Source organism: Cheilinus undulatus, linkage group 12, assembly GCF_018320785.1.
Source record: "Cheilinus undulatus linkage group 12, ASM1832078v1, whole genome shotgun sequence".
NCBI lineage: Eukaryota > Metazoa > Chordata > Actinopteri > Labriformes > Labridae > Cheilinus > Cheilinus undulatus.
This window is the reverse complement of record NC_054876.1, coordinates 15,837,459-15,855,753: the sequence shown is the minus strand read 5'-3', so window position 1 is coordinate 15,855,753 and position 18,295 is coordinate 15,837,459. Positions and strand designations below refer to the sequence as shown.

At 38.0% G+C, this 18,295-nt stretch overlaps 1 protein-coding gene across 1 annotated transcript; it reads left to right on the top strand.

Moving 5' to 3' along the window:
* Positions 1–394: 394 nt before the first annotated feature.
* On the top strand, positions 395–16,780 carry glra4b (glycine receptor, alpha 4b). The gene is made up of 10 exons (XM_041802049.1): positions 395–453; positions 1,621–1,781; positions 2,552–2,619; positions 8,442–8,665; positions 11,622–11,704; positions 11,782–11,919; positions 12,023–12,237; positions 15,205–15,363; positions 15,936–16,025; positions 16,151–16,780. Exons 1-10 carry the CDS (start codon positions 395–397, stop codon positions 16,409–16,411), a joined length of 1,458 nt encoding a protein of 485 aa, XP_041657983.1. The 3' UTR covers positions 16,412–16,780.
* The last annotated feature ends 1,515 nt before the right edge of the window (positions 16,781–18,295 follow it).

Below are 18,295 nucleotides of genomic sequence, written 5' to 3'. Positions count from 1 at the left end.
TTAGGACTACACTCATGTTCTGTGTTCTCACACATTTCTTATCCTATTTGACACTGTGCGCTCCCGAGCGAAGTGTGGAGCGGCCTTTCAAGTGTGAGGCAAACACGTGCAGCCATAACGTCCCGTCGCTTTCTTTGACATTAATTTTACATGAGTAAATGGCTGAACTGCCTCCCCCTCCTCTGTATGGAGGAATAAACATGAGCTTCTGCATTTATATTTGATTTTGTCAGGCGATTTGAAGATGAAATAATTAGACCAGAAACTCTGGACAGATCTGCAGTGGATAAATAACCTCTGGATGTGTGCTGATGCTCACTGAGAAGTGTTACACTTGAATTAATTAGAGCAGGATGCCTACTTTTTCTGTGATTACATACAGTTTGTCCTAATTATGGATGCTATAGTCCTGATTCAAAGGATTAGCTCACTTCTGGACTGTGTCAAACTACAGTAAGGCAGGGGGGATGCTGTTGACTTTTTTTGCAACAGTTGTCCCTAAATTTATGATTTGTGGAATTTTTTATTTATTTTTTTTTGCTCAACTTTGTCTATGTGACCATCTTTCTGGATCTAGATTTGGAAGAAAGCCCTATTTAGTGCTTTATGAGTTTGTGGAACCTGTGCAACCCCTCATTGCTCAGCAACTCCATAATTCTTTAAAACATTTTTTCCCAGCCATTCTTCATGAAAGTGAATAAAACATGCTGCCATCCTTAAATGTTTGCAAGTCTGCTGCTGATAGATGCAGCAACGTAAGCCTCTCTGCTTTAAAAAAAAGCATCTGTCTCTTTAAATATTCTTGCAGTAATTCCTTGAACATGAATAAGGCCATAAAAAAGAGATAAAGCTTGAAGTCTTCTACACAAACACAAGCAAGAAAAAAAATTGCTCAAGATTCTGAATTATACAACAGCAGCTTCCTGGATTTTACACCTGCAGAGAGGGAGGGACGCTCAGCTGAGTCCAGAAGGCAGCGCCCGGCTGGAAGAGACACAACAAGTTCCTGCATCCCTGCATCTCTGCTGTTTTTTTTCCCCTCTTTTCCCAGTTCTTTTCCCCTCCGTTGGATTTGTTTCCAGTGTATCGAGTGACCGAGAATGCTGTTGCACATCTTTTTTATGCTTTTGGCTTCTTCTGTCATATTTCTGCCAGGCAGGTAAGAAAAGACTTTAATTCATGGGATTTTTGACATCTCTGATGTTTGTTTAGACATTGTTAGTGCATGTCAGTTTATTTACTGCTTTTATTTGACTGACTATAGAAAACAGTTTCTAAATCAGCCAAGCTGTGCTTTTATTTTATACAGAAATCCATTTCAACAAAGCTGTGAATGATGCATTTTCACTTAGAAAGCTATCATCTAAAAACAACTAGATTAAAGAAAAGAGTTTACACATAAAAAACTTCACATTTATGGTCAACTGAGCAGTACATGTTGTTCAGCAGGTAATTTACATCTTCACTTTCAACTACAAAATGAAAGTGGTGCCAAAAACCCTGAGATTTGTACAGATTATATCCAGTTTATCCCTGAGATTTTTTTTTTTTGACTTGGGTAAAACATAAAAAACTTAGAACAGTCAGCATTTTTAAAAGTGTAAATTAATCAATCATCAGTGTGTCTAGTAGTGTTTTTCTGTCATCTGGCAGGTCTGTGCTCTGTAAGGAGATGAAGCTCCCCAGCAGAGCAGTCAAACCTCCCTCTCCATCTGACTTTTTGGACAAACTGATGGGACGCACATCTGGCTACGACGCTCGCATCAGACCTAACTTCAAAGGTAAACACGCACACCGTGGCGTGCAGTGGGAGTCCTCTACCAGGACAGGTGTGGGAGAAGTACACGGCTCCTTTTAGCACAATCTGAGCTGTGAAGCAGCACAAATCACTCACAGATGCGTCAGAAGTAAAAAGAGGCTGCAGGCTTTGATGTTTTTTTTTTTTTTTTTTTTTGTCATGTACTGTTACTGTTGTGATGCTGACCCACAGCCTCAGGTTGTGATAGTTTTTTTAACACAAGCTTGATTTTTTGTGTCAGAAATGTGCGGTTTCCCTTCTTTCTTAACCCCACAGGCTTATTTCAGTCTAATTCTGGTCTCTGGTTGTGAGTGAAGCCAGCAGATTTTCTCTGACACACTTCCCCCCTCTGTCTCTGGGGTCGCATTTCATATATATTTCATATTTGCTCTACATCCTCGTCAGTGCATGCTTTGGGTAAATCCCAGCTGATTATCTAGAAATAAACTAATGTTGCTAAAGGAGAATTAATAAATGATTGCCTCTCAGGAAATGAGCTGCTGAAATATTTACTCCTTCAGTGGTTGACAGATGGACTACACTAATGGGAACGTACTGGAAATGACAACACAATTTCATGCTGCTTATCATGGATAAGTCATCCATCAGGGCAGAGCATGGCACAACCGTGGTGATGTTGTTTAGTGGGAACGCCGCTCTTTGAATTCTTCATGTGATCTCCACAGAAAACATCATTGATGGTATTTAGGAGAGCAGGAAGTCCCAATTTGATGTGCGGTTTTCTTCTCTTAGGTCCTCCTGTCAACGTCACCTGCAACATCTTCATCAACAGCTTTGGATCCATCACTGAAACAACCATGGTGAGATTTGATTCATAATTGTCAGCTCTTACACTGTAGTTGTTAGTATCAAAGTGTGACTAAATACAGTGTAAACCAGGAGATTTCATATATTTCGTCTTTATTTTATCACAGTATCGCTAGAAAATAAACATTTGAACTTCAAATAAAACACTACAAGTGGCTGTTCTGCTCTCCATAATTAAATCTTTCAAACGTAGGCGTAGAATCCAGTTGGACACTTTGTTTCAGGGATGATTACATCTTACAGCATCTGTCTTAACATCTGTATCACTCAAGGTCAGTTGTTTTTCAACTGGTGATTCGGGACACTAAAGTGGGTCATGGAGCTGTTTTCCCTGGATTGTAAATTTGAAAAAGTCTATGATGTACAGAGACCCAAAAGTGGTGCACATCCATATATAGGCCTATAAAAACTTTCACCCTTTTATTGATTTTATATATCAGCCATCGTCAGTATATAATAGGGGTTTTTGTCAAGTGAAAACATGTTTTTATAAAGTCATGCCAGTTTAATAGAATTATATAATCTAAAATAAGCGACTGCATAAATATTTGCCCCTTCATGTCAGTTTTAGTCGATGCACCTTTAGCTGCAATCACAGCACTGAGTCTGTGTGGATAGGTCTCAGTCAGGCTTGCACATCTGGACACTGCAACACCTTTTACAATCTTTCCTGGGCCGACTACCAAGAAGCATCCCCACAGCACGATGCTGCCGCCGTCATGCTTTACAGTGGGGATGTCTGATGGCCAAAAACACCATTTTTAGTCTCATCAGAGACTTGACCCTGGAGTCTCTTTTGCAAACTCTGTAGTCAAGATTTAATCAGAGTTTTCTTCAGCAGTGGCTTTCTGTTTGCCACTCTCCCATAAAGCTTTGACTAGTGGGCAACAGTTGTTGTATGCAGTCTCTCCCATGTCAGCTGCGGAAGCTTGTCATTCCTTCAGAGTTGTCACGGGTGTTTTGATGGCCTCTCTCACGTGTCGCCTTCTTGCACAATCACTCAGTTTTTTAAGGACGGTCAGATCTAGGCAGATTTGTGCCAAATTTCTTGATCATGGATTTAACTGAACTCCAGGGGATGTTCAGTACCTCGGAAATCTTTTTGCATCCATCCACTGTGTTACACTTTTCAACAACATTTTCTCTGAGTTTCTTGTGGTGTTACTGGACCTTCCAGACACAAGTTTTGTTTTTTACTACAATCACTTGAGACACATTCACTGCACTCAGGTGATCCACATTTCACTAATTGTGAGATTACTAGCACAAGTTGACTTGACCTCTGTTGAATTAGGTCAGTCGGTTAAAAGGGATATATATCTATGCAACTACTTATTGTATCTTACATATTTTATTATTTCATTGACATTACCTTATAGAAATCTGCTTTCATTTTGACACCGAAGAACTTTTTTTTTTTTTGCCAAAAAAGCCAATCATATTGACCATAATTGATTTATAAAATCAATAAAAGGGATAAGTATCCAAGGGTGTGAATATTGGTTATAGGTGCTGTAACTTCCACAACATTCAACCCTCATCAAAAGAATGTGTCTAATTTCCAGTCAAAATATCTTAGCACACTTAAACAAGCCACAATACCTGTCAGATTGCCTCAAATTGATTCTGCCATCTTAAATTAAGAATCCTAGTACATGTACATAAACTTGCTGTAGTAATAACTATTTTTACTCACTACTAACATTTCAGGCCTTGCTTAATCCTTGTTACACTTGAAATAAGATTTTTTTTATGGACTTGTTTACTAAATTTTGGCTTATAATAAGTGTAATGTCATATTTTTTACAGTAAAATAGACTTATTCAGGTGTCTGCACTTCTCACATGATCACATCTTTGTGTTTTAACACTGGTTTTGTATCAGTGTTCATGCACTACTAAATTTAACTACTAAAAATGAACCAGCCTACCCTATTCCCTATTACTGCACCCTTACCAGTATCACAGAACATAATATAAATATCATCAGTAGCAGAGGAGAAGGTTGTATGTTTGACTTTAGAAAAACAGCACTGTCACTGAGTTGAAATATTTCATGGTAAATACAACAAAGAAATTCCTTGGAAGAGATTTTAATTGATAAAGCAACAATAAAACTAACACTGATGTCTCCATATGGCCTACAAAAGCAATCACAACCATCCGCAACCATTTTATTTTTGAAGCCTGTGGCCTTAAAGCCTGTAACCACTGCCATAGGGTAGATGTCTGAGAAAGCAGTTAACAGCAAGAAGAAATGTCCTATTTTGTTTGACTTGTTCATGACTGCCCACATTTTGTATAGCTGTGTGATGTCCTTGCTGCTAGCAAAGCAGGATGTTGGTCCTTGATACACGAAAACAACAAACAACTTTCAAAATTCAGTATCCTGGGCATGACCTAAAACTACCAAACTGTGTTGCTGCAAGACGTTTATAGGCCAACAACAACTTGTCTTCTGCTGCTGGGAAACTTAAATAATTGAAGAAGGCATCCTGATGGTTCATAGCTTTCTGATATGAACTGTCCACCAGCTACATCATCAATGTGCATACTTGTACATGTGCAGGACAAAATCAGCAAAGAAATAGATCTTTGCTCACAGGGGTCACTTAAAGGTCACATATTGTGCTAAATACACTTTTTCAGGCTTTTCTAGCAAAAATATGTGCCTCTGGCCTGTCCACAATCCCCCCAAGAATCAGAACCCCCCTCCTCTTTCTCCACCTTTCAGAAAATATTGGCTGAAACAAGCTATTCTCAGATTTTCCCCTCATGATGTCATGTGGGGAGTCAGCACCGCCCCCAGGTTCAGTTGGCCCTCCCCACTTGGAAGAAAGTTCTGCCCTTTTCTCCTGATCCTGCTTTCAGCTGCCAGCTGAGAGCAGGATCAGGAGAGCCACATCCATGAAGCCACATCCACTTCCTGAGAGGGGCGGAGTCAGGGGCAGAGTTAGACAGCTCATTGACATTTAAAGCTACAGACAGGGATAGCTCGTCCTGAGCAGGACTGAAACAGAGGGGGTTTATCATGCAAAAATCCTATACTGGTGGGTTTTTTTCAGCAACAAACTTCACAGGCATGTTTTGGGGACCTCTGAGACCAATATAAACTTCTCTTAAAGGGGTAAAATAAGTGACCTTTAAATAAAGAGAGGAAATATAAAACAGAATAAACACTTCAAGTTGAAGGTCTTAATTTTATATTGACTTAAAACAACTGGCAAAGTTCAAAAGTTATTCCACAGGATGGCCCTTTTTTAGAGTTCTGTGAAATACCTATAGTGCCTGTCCAAAGTATTCACCGACAACAACCAGCAGGAGAAACTCTCTTGGTTTTATTCACACCTGCAGGTGAACACACCTACCATGGCCACAGAATGGCCGTGACAGAGTGTGCAATGAACATTTGTCCGGTTCTCTTTTACACCCCTCAGCATGCTTACAAAACAGCTTACATTTTAGGTCATAAAACAGACTCTTGTCCCACAAATTACCCTTTCTGGGCCATAAATAAGATTTTGTTGACCGCCTGGAGGACCTTTGGTTATAAAGCACTCAATACAGCCCTAAAAATTCCTCAAGAGGAAAAGACCTGGTTAGATATGATGTCATATCCTTCAAGACATGGCAAGGTTTAAACATTAGGTAAATACAGGTTAGAATATTTCCATTACACACACCTACTAAATTTTTCAACTTTTGTCTCCTCAGTACATGGAATATTTTCCCAAGGTCTTGGGGATCATCAAGATGTTTTTTGGCAAATGTGTGACTCTCCTATGGATGCCATTGTTGCCTAGTCTCCTTCTTATTGTTGAATCATGAAGCTTAACTGAGTCAGCTGAGGCCTGCAGGTCTTTAGATGTTGTGATTAGTTCTTCTATGACCTCCTGATTTGAGTTGTTGATGCTCTCTTGGAGTAATTTTGGTAGGCTGTCAACTCCTGGGAATGTTCTAAGTTTCCTCCATTTGTGGGTAATGGCTCTGATTGTGGTCTGCTGGAGTCCTGAAGCCTTAGAAATGGCTTTGTAACCCTTTCCAGACTGATAGATATCAATGACCTTGTTTCTCATCTGTTTTTGAATATCTTTAGAGTGTGGCATGATGCGTTGCTTTTTGAGATGTTTCAGCCTACTTCTCTTTGTCAGACAGGTTCTATTTAAGGGGTTTCTTAATTCAGCAGGTCTGGCAGTAATCAGGCTGGGTCATGGCTGGTGAAATTGAACTCAACTTTGCCATAAAAGGGGTCAGTCTGAGTTAATTCTTGATTTAACAAGAGTGGAAATTACTTTTTTTCACAAAGGATGGCTCTTTTTCTTTAATAGATGAAATCATCATTCAAAATCTGTGTTTTGTATTTACTTGAGTCATCTTTGTCTGATATTAAAGACCCTGTAAAGTGAAAATAAATACATATTTAGGTTTGGTATATGATTGGCCACTGTGTTATGAACTCCCAGGTCAAATTTCAGTCAAATAAAACATCTCTAGGTTTATAGAATTAAGCTTCAAAATCATGAAAACTGAGGCAGTAAAATCTGCTCCAGGATGGTGTGGGCATCTCAGTTGAATGAGCTAAAGCTACGCCTCAGGAGAAGTATGATCCTCTCAAATTTAAAAAATGCTAAGATTTGAACTGAGGAAAGCACTCGTGCCATTAGCCTCCCCTTGACCTTATGGTGACCTTAGAAGAAAAGACAAAGTCTGTTTTCTGGCTCAAATCTCTGTTATGATGCTTTAAATGATCCATAGACCACTGTGGCTGATAGATTTGGCAAATTTACCTCTGAATGAACAAAAAAACAATATTTAAGTGACTGTTAACTCTTAATGAAGGCATTGAAATCAGCTTACAATAGACTGTACTGAGATGAACTGCTCTGTGATTTTATATTGTAGTATTAGAGAGGTGGGGTTAATCTCCACTGTGGGCTTGTGACATCACAAGTCCACATATTTGCCCATCCCACATGAAACCAAGCCAGGAAATAGGTCTAAACGGTCAAAATCTAAAATTCAGTGTCATGTAAATCTCAGTGTTTTCACATGTTTACAGCAGCCATATTCCTGCATATGTAGTGTTTTAAGACACACATTTTGGATTTCACTTTACAGGGTCTTTAAAGTTTGTTTCACAGCTCTGTAAGTCCATGTTATTTGGAAAACATCCGGTGGATGCTCCTTTAGCGGATTCATCAGACTCTTGGCGTAGGGTTTCATGCTCTCCTCCTGCTGTTTGCAGTTAGTTTTATGAAGCCTAGACATACTGTCATTAGTTTATGACTAATTAATGACAGTAAACACCATCTTGTTAGTTCATTACATAATGTCAGCTCTGATTTTCTGCTAGTGCTGCTTCTGTCAATAAGGGACCAAACATGATTTATTTATGCGGACTGTGCAGGGTTTGGGGACTTGCAAGTTATGCAAGTTTTGAGTTTGGAACAATCTTGCATTTTATAAAATACCTTTTGGGGCGGCCATCAAAATTTAATTGATGATATAAATGGTGGAGTTTTCTGTTGTTTAGGTTTAAGCACTCAGGTTTGTTTGGGAGCTGTTTTTTTGCTCACAAAGCGTAGACACAGAGCTTCTCACATGCTTTTAACTCATCCTTTTTCTTGGATTTTTTTGAGGTTTATAAAATGACACGATTGCTTGGATAGACATGTGCAGAGTAGTCAAATGTTATTCAGATTTAATATTTAATAGTAATGTTTATCCTCTATGGGATTGTATTTTTTTGGTTCAAGATCCAATTTAACCATTTATTGTTCTGTTTCTTCTCACTGTAACTTTATTTCCTTCCCTAGGACTACCGGCTCAATGTGTTTCTGAGACAGCAGTGGAATGACCCTCGCCTGGCATATAAGGAGTATCCTGACGACTCTCTGGATCTGGACCCTTCCATGTTGGACTCCATTTGGAAACCTGATCTTTTCTTTGCAAACGAGAAAGGAGCAAACTTTCACGAGGTCACAACGGACAACAAGCTGCTCCGGATATTTCAGAATGGAAACGTCCTCTACAGCATCAGGTAAGCTGAGGATATAATCCTGAATCATGCTGAATCATGCACCAGGAGCTGACACACAAAACCAGATTCACTTCAGGGTTTTTTTCATATTCTGGGTTGCAAACTAAATATGAACCTCTGCCTCCATGTGGTCCAGCATGTTTCTTTCACTTTAATTCAGTTATCATGTCGTTGTCGAGCACCCACCTTGAACAAGTTTGTGTAAAACAATGACTGCGAGCTAAAACAGAATCAGGTCAGTAATGTGCAGGCAGTGGGTGAACTGTAGCGTAATGCTGACGAGTCATCACTGGACTATGTACAACAGAGAGTCATGTTTAAAGCTGCCTCTGCTATTCTGCTAAAAGAAACACTTAATACTCAAAATTAAACCCTAACTTTGGGGCATCAACTTCAGATGACCCAAATCTAGATGACGACTCACTGACTTCATTATTTACCCAAAACGAAACACTTTTAAAACATGAATGTCTTTAGAAAGTTACTCACTTATTTCTTCACCCCCTGGATGACACTGAATCACCACCATTACCCTTCTTCTTTCTGCAGTGCTGCTTGTGTAGAGATGCTTCGCTCTTTCAATGCTGGATTAAAGAGGAATTTTATACTAAAAACTGCAGCTTAATACATCATGATAATGAAAAACACAGTGGCAGAAAAAGATAAAATGTGTGTAAACCTTGCCAACAATGGAACTAAAGAAACAAATAATGAAAAGACAATAAAACACTGGATACAAAAGCCACAGTGAGGGAGGTAGCCTCTGTTGTTTGTGCGTACAGTAGCTGCAAGAATCCTATACTAAAGAGTTAAATGTGCAATTAAACACAAAAATTATGGCAATTATGCAAAAGACGACTGTGCTATAAAAAGACAAATGTAAAAAGTAATGCAGCAATAAATGGTTAATGTGCAAAAAATTAAAATGTGCAACAACAAAAGATAAATATTCAATAGTAAAGGGCAAATGTATAAAGCAAAAAGAGAAATATTCAGTAACAAGAGCCAAATATGCAAAAGTTGAAATCACATTTGCAATAACAATAGAAAGTGTGCAAAAATAAAAGGCATATGTGCAATAAATAGACAAATGTGTGATAATTGAAGGTACTTGTGCAATAATAAAATCCAAATGTGAATTACTGAGACAAGGATATAAAGAAATAAAAGGAGGAAAATTTGTAAAAGGAAAGAAAAATGTTTAAAATTAGAGGATATCCTCATTATAATAACACAGATGAGTGGCAATAAGACAAATGTGCAATAGTTAGAGACACAGTATGTGCTGTTAAAAAAAGACGAATTAGTAATGCAAAAATGGAAATGTGAGTATTAAAGACAATGAGTTATAATAAGAAAAATTAGCAATCAAAAAAGACTTAAGAATTAAAAAAAGTTAAATGCTTAATAACAAAATATTTGCAAAAAAAATTTAAATGTGCTAATAAAAAAATGTAATAGCAAAGACAAATGTGCAATAGTTAGAAACAAACATTATGTACAAAAAGACAAATTAGGAATGCAAAATGGAAATGTTTAAGTATAAAAATGATCAGAAATAGAAAAAGAAAAATGTGCAATGAGCAAGGTCATTTATGAAAAGGGGCAAATGTCAATAAGAAAGGACAAAAGGAGAAATGTGTAATGCTAAAAGTGAAATAAGTTATAACAGAAAACAAAAAAGACAAAGAAAATTGTAAAAGCAATTGAAATGTACAAAAATTAAAGACAAATGTGGGGGAAAAGACAGATTTGCATTAATAAAAGGTACTTGTGCATAAAAACACATGTAAAACAATGAGACAAGGTTATGAAAACTTGCAACAGTAAAGACAAATATTTAATATTTAGAGGGATCCTAGTTATAATAACATAGATGTGTGACACAAAGACAAATGTGCAATAGTTAGAGACATACATGCTTTAAAAAAGATCACGAACTACAAAATAGAAATGTGTGAGTATAAAAGACAGGGAGCAATAATAAAAGAAACATGTGCAATAAGAAAAGACAACTATGAAATGAAAGGGGAGACCAAAATTTAATAAGAAAAGAAAAATGTGCAAAAGTCAAGGACAAATGTGTAACACAAAAAGAGAAATGTGCGATAAGAGAACATATAAAAGGAAAAGAACAATGTGCAAAAGCAACAGAAAAAAATGTGTGGTAATGAAAGACAAATGTGCAATAGGTGAAGGTTAATGTGCAATAATAAGACCAATGCACATAAACAAGACATAAATGTGATTAAAATGTTTTTTTAAAAATGTGCAAGAGATAAATAGATAAATATGCAGTTCTTACAAAATGTGCAATAAAAAGCAACAAATTTGCAATAAAAACACAAATGTGCAATAAAAAATACAAATATGTATTTTGAAAAAAGAAATGTATAAATGCAGGAAATCAAAAGACAACTGTGCAATAAAACCAGAAAGAAAATGTGCAATTATGAAAGACAAGTATGTAATAATAATGGACAACTGTATTATGCAAAAATAAAAATGTACAATAATGAGAGACAAAATTTAAAGAAAATGTGCAATAAAAGAAACATGCAATTTAATGAGACAAATGTGAAATAATGAAAATGAGGGTTGGTTGTAAACGCTGCATCTTCTGAGGGGCTAGAGATTATTTCCTACTCATGACTGCTTTGTAATTTTTTTTTATCTGGCATTTCCTGAGGCTGAAATGGTGTTGGTCAGCACCTGTCAGTCCTTTGTGTTGTTTGTTTCAAGCACAGTATAAAAGGAAAAAAGAAAAGAGGACAGGCTAGAGCAGCCAGATGCAAGCCTTAATTTGTGCAGAAAGGGGTCTGAGTGACCGCAGAGATGGCTGCTGCTGTGGGTTTAATGCTGTAGGATTTTTGGTTTTATTCCTTGTTTGGAGTGAGGGATTCGCCTGCGTGCATCATTCACACTGCTCACATGAGTCTGTGTCTTTTTTTTCCAGGCTTACACTCACCCTCTCCTGTCCCATGGATCTGAAAAACTTCCCCATGGACAGTCAGACGTGTACGATGCAGCTTGAGAGCTGTGAGTTCATCTTTTAAGGCAGGACTCAAAGCAAAACAAACAGATTTTGTCATAGATATATGTCCTCTGTCTTCTAGTTGGCTACACCATGAATGATCTTATTTTCGAGTGGCTGGACGTGGGAGCGGTGCAGGTGGCCGATGATCTCACGCTCCCTCAGTTTGTGCTGAAAGAGGAGAAAGGCCTCGGGTACTGCACCAAACACTATAACACAGGTACATGACATACAACCACATGTCAGTAAACATCCTGCACATGAACTGTCAATCAACTTCTAATGAGACTGTCAGTGTGGACCTGTATCTCCTCCTGTGGTAGGTAAATTCACCTGCATCGAGGTCAACTTCTACCTGGAGCGTCAGATGGGTTATTACCTGATCCAGATGTACATACCCAGCCTGCTCACCGTCATCCTGTCCTGGGTCTCCTTCTGGATCAACATGGATGCTGCTCCAGCCAGGGTTGGACTAGGAATCACTACGGTGCTCACCATGACCACACAGAGCTCTGGCTCCAGGGCCTCCCTGCCAAAGGTCAGATTTACACATAAGACTGTGATTTGATTGCAGCGATAAAGTGGTTACTGAGGTGCTACTTTACGTTGATTTTGATATGTTTTTATCCTGTTTCAAGTTTACACACAGTATAAAAACTGTCACTTAAGAAAGCATCATGGCAAAAAACAAAAGAAATCAGTTTAGACTTGAGAAAAAGAATTGTTGGTGCTGGACAACCTGGAAAAAGACTATGCTTACTGGAAGCATGTCCTTTGGTCAGATGAGCCTAAACTAGAGCTCTTTGGACATAGAGATGTAGCTTATGTTGGAGAGAGAAGGGAGAGGCGTATACCACAGTGAAATACAGCAGTGGTGGGAATATTATGCTGTGGGGATGCTGGAACTGGGAATCTCCTAAAGGTGGAAGGAATCATGAAGAAAGAAGGATATGTGAACATTTTGAAAGAAAACTTCAAGCAGTCAGCAGCAAAACTTAATCAGGGTCATTGCTTTGTCTACCAACACGACAACCCAAAACATACGTGGCTCTGGGTTGAGAGCTACCTCAAAAGACCAAAGTGAATGTTATGGACTGGCCAGAACAAAGCCCTGACTTGAATCCCATGAAAATCTGTGGGGTGAACTGAAGACCAAGGTCCATACCAGAAGACCATCAAATCTGGAGGAGCATGAGAGACACGGCACAGGAGACGTGTCTGTGACTCACTGTAACAAACAACTGAGGCTGATATCCAGCAAAAGGAGACACAAGTTATTATTAGGGGGGGTTAAATTTCATCCTCAACTGTAACTAATTACATGAACTCCTATCTTTGTAATTTAGTCGATTTTTTGTGTATTTGTAGTTTTTTAGTTGAAATCAGTAATTTTACTTTTACTTCCATGCTTTCTGTCAATGAAACTTGCCAGTAGTTATGCAATTGTGATGAGCACATGATTCCACATCACATGCAAAAAAACAGCTGTTGCATTTCACTTTATTTTAAATGTGTAACTGTATCTAAACAAATTGGTTTGGTGAAATTCTCTTATTGTTCTTGCCAATAAGGAAAGATCAGGTTTTACTGGAAAACTCCTCAATAGCTACTCAGTACTCAGTACTTATAAATAATCCCTAAACAAAATACTTTTAAATTTTACTTAAGCAGATTTACAGGCTGGTGATTTTACTTCTACTTATGTTAAACAAAGGAACTACACAATAACTATTTTTTTTTAATTAATATAGGGGACAGTGCCATAATGAACATGGACATGTATGCACTCCATCTGCAGGCTGATGATTTACATATAAAAGTGTATATTAAGTGTATATGAATCATGTACATAATAATAATAATAATAATAATAATAATAATAATAATAATAATAATAATAATAATAATAAATTTCATCATGTGCATGCTTAATATATACTTTTATTTTATTGTACAAAGACCCACATGTAACCAGAGGTGGAAAAAAGTATATAACTATTACACTGTAAGAGTACAGTTACCCATGTTAAAATGTATTTAAGTAAAAGAACTGAATGATGAATTTACTCAAGTAAAAGTCAAAATTATTTGATTTAAAGTGTTCTTTAAATACTGTGTACTGAGTAGCTACCAAGGAGTTGTACAGTAAAATGTCATCTTCCCCTAGTGGCAAGAACAATAAGGGAATAGATCTCCAACCACATTGTCCAGGTAAAGCCACACTTCTGTAATAAAGTTAAATACACAGGGAAATTGACAGTGTCATTTAAACTCATACAGGGTTAGTTTTAAGACTTTAAAATGTCTCTATTGTTCAACACTACATATAGTTAAACTACAGCTTCAGATGTGTTGAATACAATCTTTATTTAGACTTGAAAACCACTGAGGGCGAGCCCTCATTTACCATGATATCAAACAGATAAAGGAAAAATACATGGTAAACAATAAAGAATATAACAAAAATATTCTTAACATATTAAGTACAGTAACAAGATAAAAAAAAGTCATAATATCAACTAGAAATGGGACACTGAAGTCAATTAAAACAGGTGCAATCAGAAGACAAGAAATTCTGAATTAATGATCTAAAATAACCCAAAGAAACAAGTTCTTTGATTTTCAAAGCGCTCTGTAATGAGTTCCAGGCAGATCTGCTGAACTCAGAATGAACTCTTGGAACCTGGAGTGTAAGTCAGTCATTAGAGTGGGTGTTATGAGCTCCAGAGGACCAGGTTTACATGGAGGAGATGTAAGGAGGAAGCATCCCAGTAAGAGCCTTGTAAATAAGCATGCGTGTATGCAGGTCACATCTCTCAGAGAGCAATGGTTAGTGTTATGGCATAACCAGTAATGAACCTCAGAGCAGAGTGGAAAACTCCATCAAAGGGTTTTAAAAGTAGCAGCTGAAGCATGCTTATACAAAGTATCACCATAATCCAACACTGAAAAAAACAAGTTTTACAATATGACAGAACTGCAGTAATACTTGAAAATCTGTGGTAGGATTTCCACTGGAAAGAACAAATCAAGGAATCAACCTCATAGCGGGGCAGTGCATATCGATTAAGATTACACACTATGTATCTTTTGGGAACAGCGAAAGCCTCAAGTGCGATCTACCTCAGTGGATTACTTCACTCATGGTGCAAATGTGTCTCACATCAGCAATAACAAAAATCTAGCAGAAACATGAGCAAAAGAACCCATGCAGGAATCACTGTACAACAGGCAACATCCAACAACTTAACACATATGCAACGCATCTTTATACTCTGTCCAAGACCATGATGGGGAACTCTGACCACACATCCCCGCTAGATTTGAAACTGCAACCGGCAGAGCCTAGTTCATTAGTTCAAGGAAGATGTACCAAGTACTCTAACTTGAAGATCTGTCACAAAGTGTATAATGTCCATCTATCTGCCTATATACCTATCATGACCTCAGCATCCATGTTAACTTCATCTGAATGATGCCACTGATTGTGTCTGTGCTTTCTCAGGTGTCCTACGTCAAAGCCATTGACATCTGGATGGCGGTGTGCCTCCTGTTCGTGTTTGCTGCACTGCTGGAGTACGCTGCTGTTAATTTTGTTTCCCGGCAGCACAAGGAGTTCTTCAGGCTGAGGAGGAAGCTGAAGGAGCAACAGAGGCAAAGAACTGTGAGTGCAACAACCCTCCCACACTCAGCCCCCTCGGGCGCCTGTCACCTGCTATTCCCTCGCACCCGGCTCTGCACGAGCTGCAGGACTCAGCTGCATGTTGCTCTCCAGCCGGGGAACACAGACAGCGTTGACCTGTAATTAATTTAAACCTTCACCTTCTCCCACTGCAGGCTGGATGTTCTCAGCGTATTTCTGCCTCACTTTGGGCCTTGTGAGGAGAAGAAGAGTAGAAGGGATGGAGAGAAAAGCATCTTAGAATCAAAATACACTGTATCTGAAGCAGCGTGACAGCAGCTGTAGGACTAACTAACTCTTTGTAACATTTATAAATACAACACAGAAAACATCTGCTTCAATCCTTTTGTTCTTCATATGTTGGGATTATGCAACTCCATTGAAATTCATTCTAACGTATTTCACATCAGTGTCAGGCTTGTGTTCACTTTGTCAGGAACAGATGATGGCTGCTTGTTTATGTACACCACTTGCAGCACAGCCGGGTTGTGTGCTTTAATAAATGCAGTCTGTTTGATGATTACATTCATGTGCTGCCTTTTCTCTCCTGTCAGCAGGCGAGTGGTGACAGTAAGGCAAAAGGAAACAACATGTCAGGCAACAATGCTCCTCATGGGAACCAGCGGTGCAGTGTCTGTGCCAGGGTATGTACTGTCGCCTTGTTCAGTTTAACACCAGCCACTCAGGTGCTCACACATCAAAGCAGACATCAGATAAGATGTTGGAGCAGATGCTTATTCTATGATGTGTAATTTTTTTTCACTTCCAGGAGGAGGAGCTGGCACAGCAGGGCTTACTCTTCCAGAGTTTTGGTCTCGCAAGTGCACCGGAAATGGATGCAACTCCAGTTTTTGCAGATCTACCTCCAGGTTTAGGTTTCTATGATATACGCAGGCGCTTTGTGGATCGAGCCAAAAGGATTGATACCATCTCCAGAGCTGTTTTCCCCATGAGCTTCCTCATGTTTAATGTCCTCTACTGGCTTACCTACAAAGTTCTACGACATGAGGACCTTCACGCTGCACTGTGACAACATGACAGTGGAGCATAAAGACACTGCAAACCTTCGATTCTGCCCCCGTCACTGAAACATTTACTGGCTGAGGGGCCTCAGCCAAGACATGACAGATGAGTTCAGACTGCATGTCCAGTGGCGTTGATTCATCCAACGTCATGGAAGTGTCCATCTGTTTCATTCAATTTTTCATACCTACAAAGAAATGCACTTCCTTTTCGCACTGATGCTTTATGCATCCCACCTTTATGCATTCCTCCTACAGTATGAGAGTCCAGTAAGCATCTGAAATACATTAGCTCATGTTCCTGTCTTCATTTCTATATGTGCAGCAAGGTTATTGTAGTTAACTAAAGATAACTAAATAACTACAACTAAAAAGTAAAAAACCATTACAGTCAACTAAAATTAAAAACTAAGCTTTACAAGAAAATAAAAACTAACTAAAACCTAATTTTGCATTTATGGAACTAACTGAAATAACAAAATTAAGGGCAAAATATCATTAGCTTTAGGGTCAATTCCATTTCTACCCGGTCAGTGTATTTTCTGGCAGATCCCTTTACTGGTTGAAACCAGACTCAAAAGTCGTGAGAGAAACTCTCGTTATTCAATTTTTTCATTTTTGACCAAAAGTGGAAAAAAGAAAAAGAGCAGATTTTCCATTTTTCGTTTTTGACCACAAATGGAAAAATGGAAAAACAAGTTGTTTTTCCGTTTTTTCCTTTTGGTCAAAAATGGAAAAACAAATAACATATTTTTTAAAAAGGGTGCAGTTTTTTTTTTTTTTTTTCAATTTCGTTACTTTGTTTTCTTCATTTGATGAAATACTTGAGGAAAAGGAAATCATGTGACCTATTGGGAAAGGTGAGCTTTTCAAAATAAAAGCCTCCATGTCAAACAAGAGCCATCTATTGTGTTTTACAGTATGATGATAGTATTAAATGTCTATTTGATGTAATGTAATAACATTACAGTCCATTAAATCGCCAGTACAATTTTCAATTTACAGTATTTATTATACATTGTACATAGAGCATCCTATCGTAATACTGTAAAACACAATAGATGTTTTGTCTTGTTTTGACATGGAGGCTTTTATTTTGTAAAGCTCACCTTTCCCAATGACTCACATGATTTCCTTCCCTCAAGTATTTCATTAAATGAAGAGAACAAAATAAGGGAATTGAATATACAAAAATTGGACCCTTTTATAAAATGTTATTTTTTTGTCCTTTTTTGTGAACAAAATGAAACAACGGAAAAACAACTCTTTTTTCCATTTTTTCCACTAGTGGTCAAAAAAGGAAAAAAAAAAAATGCAAAAACAACTTGTTTTTTTTTCCATTTTTGGTCAAAAATAGAAAAACAGAATAACAAGAGTTTCTCCTGATTTTTGAGTCTGGTTTCAACCAGTAAAGGGATCTGCCAGAAAAAAATACACTGACCCTACCCCTTAGCCCTTATCTTAGCCCCTCCCCTTGGCTTCACGTCAGGTGAAGGGGTGTCCCAATTCTCTTTTGAATCAAGGGCTAAGGACCAAGGGCTACACAACCCTTGAAACAAAATTTTTCAGGACCACACTTGAAACCAAGAGGTATGATGAGTTTCCCACCGTAGACTGTGTTCACTTGCGAAATGGATCAACAGACAACTTAGGAGGCCTGTAAATGTAAATATTTTAGGCATTTCTAAACAATTATCGAAAAAACTGTTGATAATTTCTCATATATTCAATTTTTAACTAATAGGGATAGGAGTTTATTGTGTTTTCAGTATGCACACATAAAAACCAGAGCTAGTAACTGTATCAATAAATGGAGAAGATCAACACAGAGATCCATAGTATGAACAAGATGGTCAAAACTTTACTGTCACCTCTGATGATGCACTATTTAT

What these genes read in the sequence shown, in the direction of transcription:
- glra4b (XM_041802049.1), top strand. Translation starts at nt 395, where the DNA reads ATGGATGCTATAGTCCTGATTCAAAGGATTAGCTCACTTCTGGACTGT. An exon ending in CTGGACTGTGTCAAACTACA is followed by an intron (nt 454 to 1,620) that starts GTAAGGCAGGGG and finishes ATCAATCATCAG; the next exon opens with TGTGTCTAGTAGTGTTTTTC. An exon ending in CATCAGACCTAACTTCAAAG is followed by an intron (nt 1,782 to 2,551) that starts GTAAACACGCAC and finishes TTCTTCTCTTAG; the next exon opens with GTCCTCCTGTCAACGTCACC.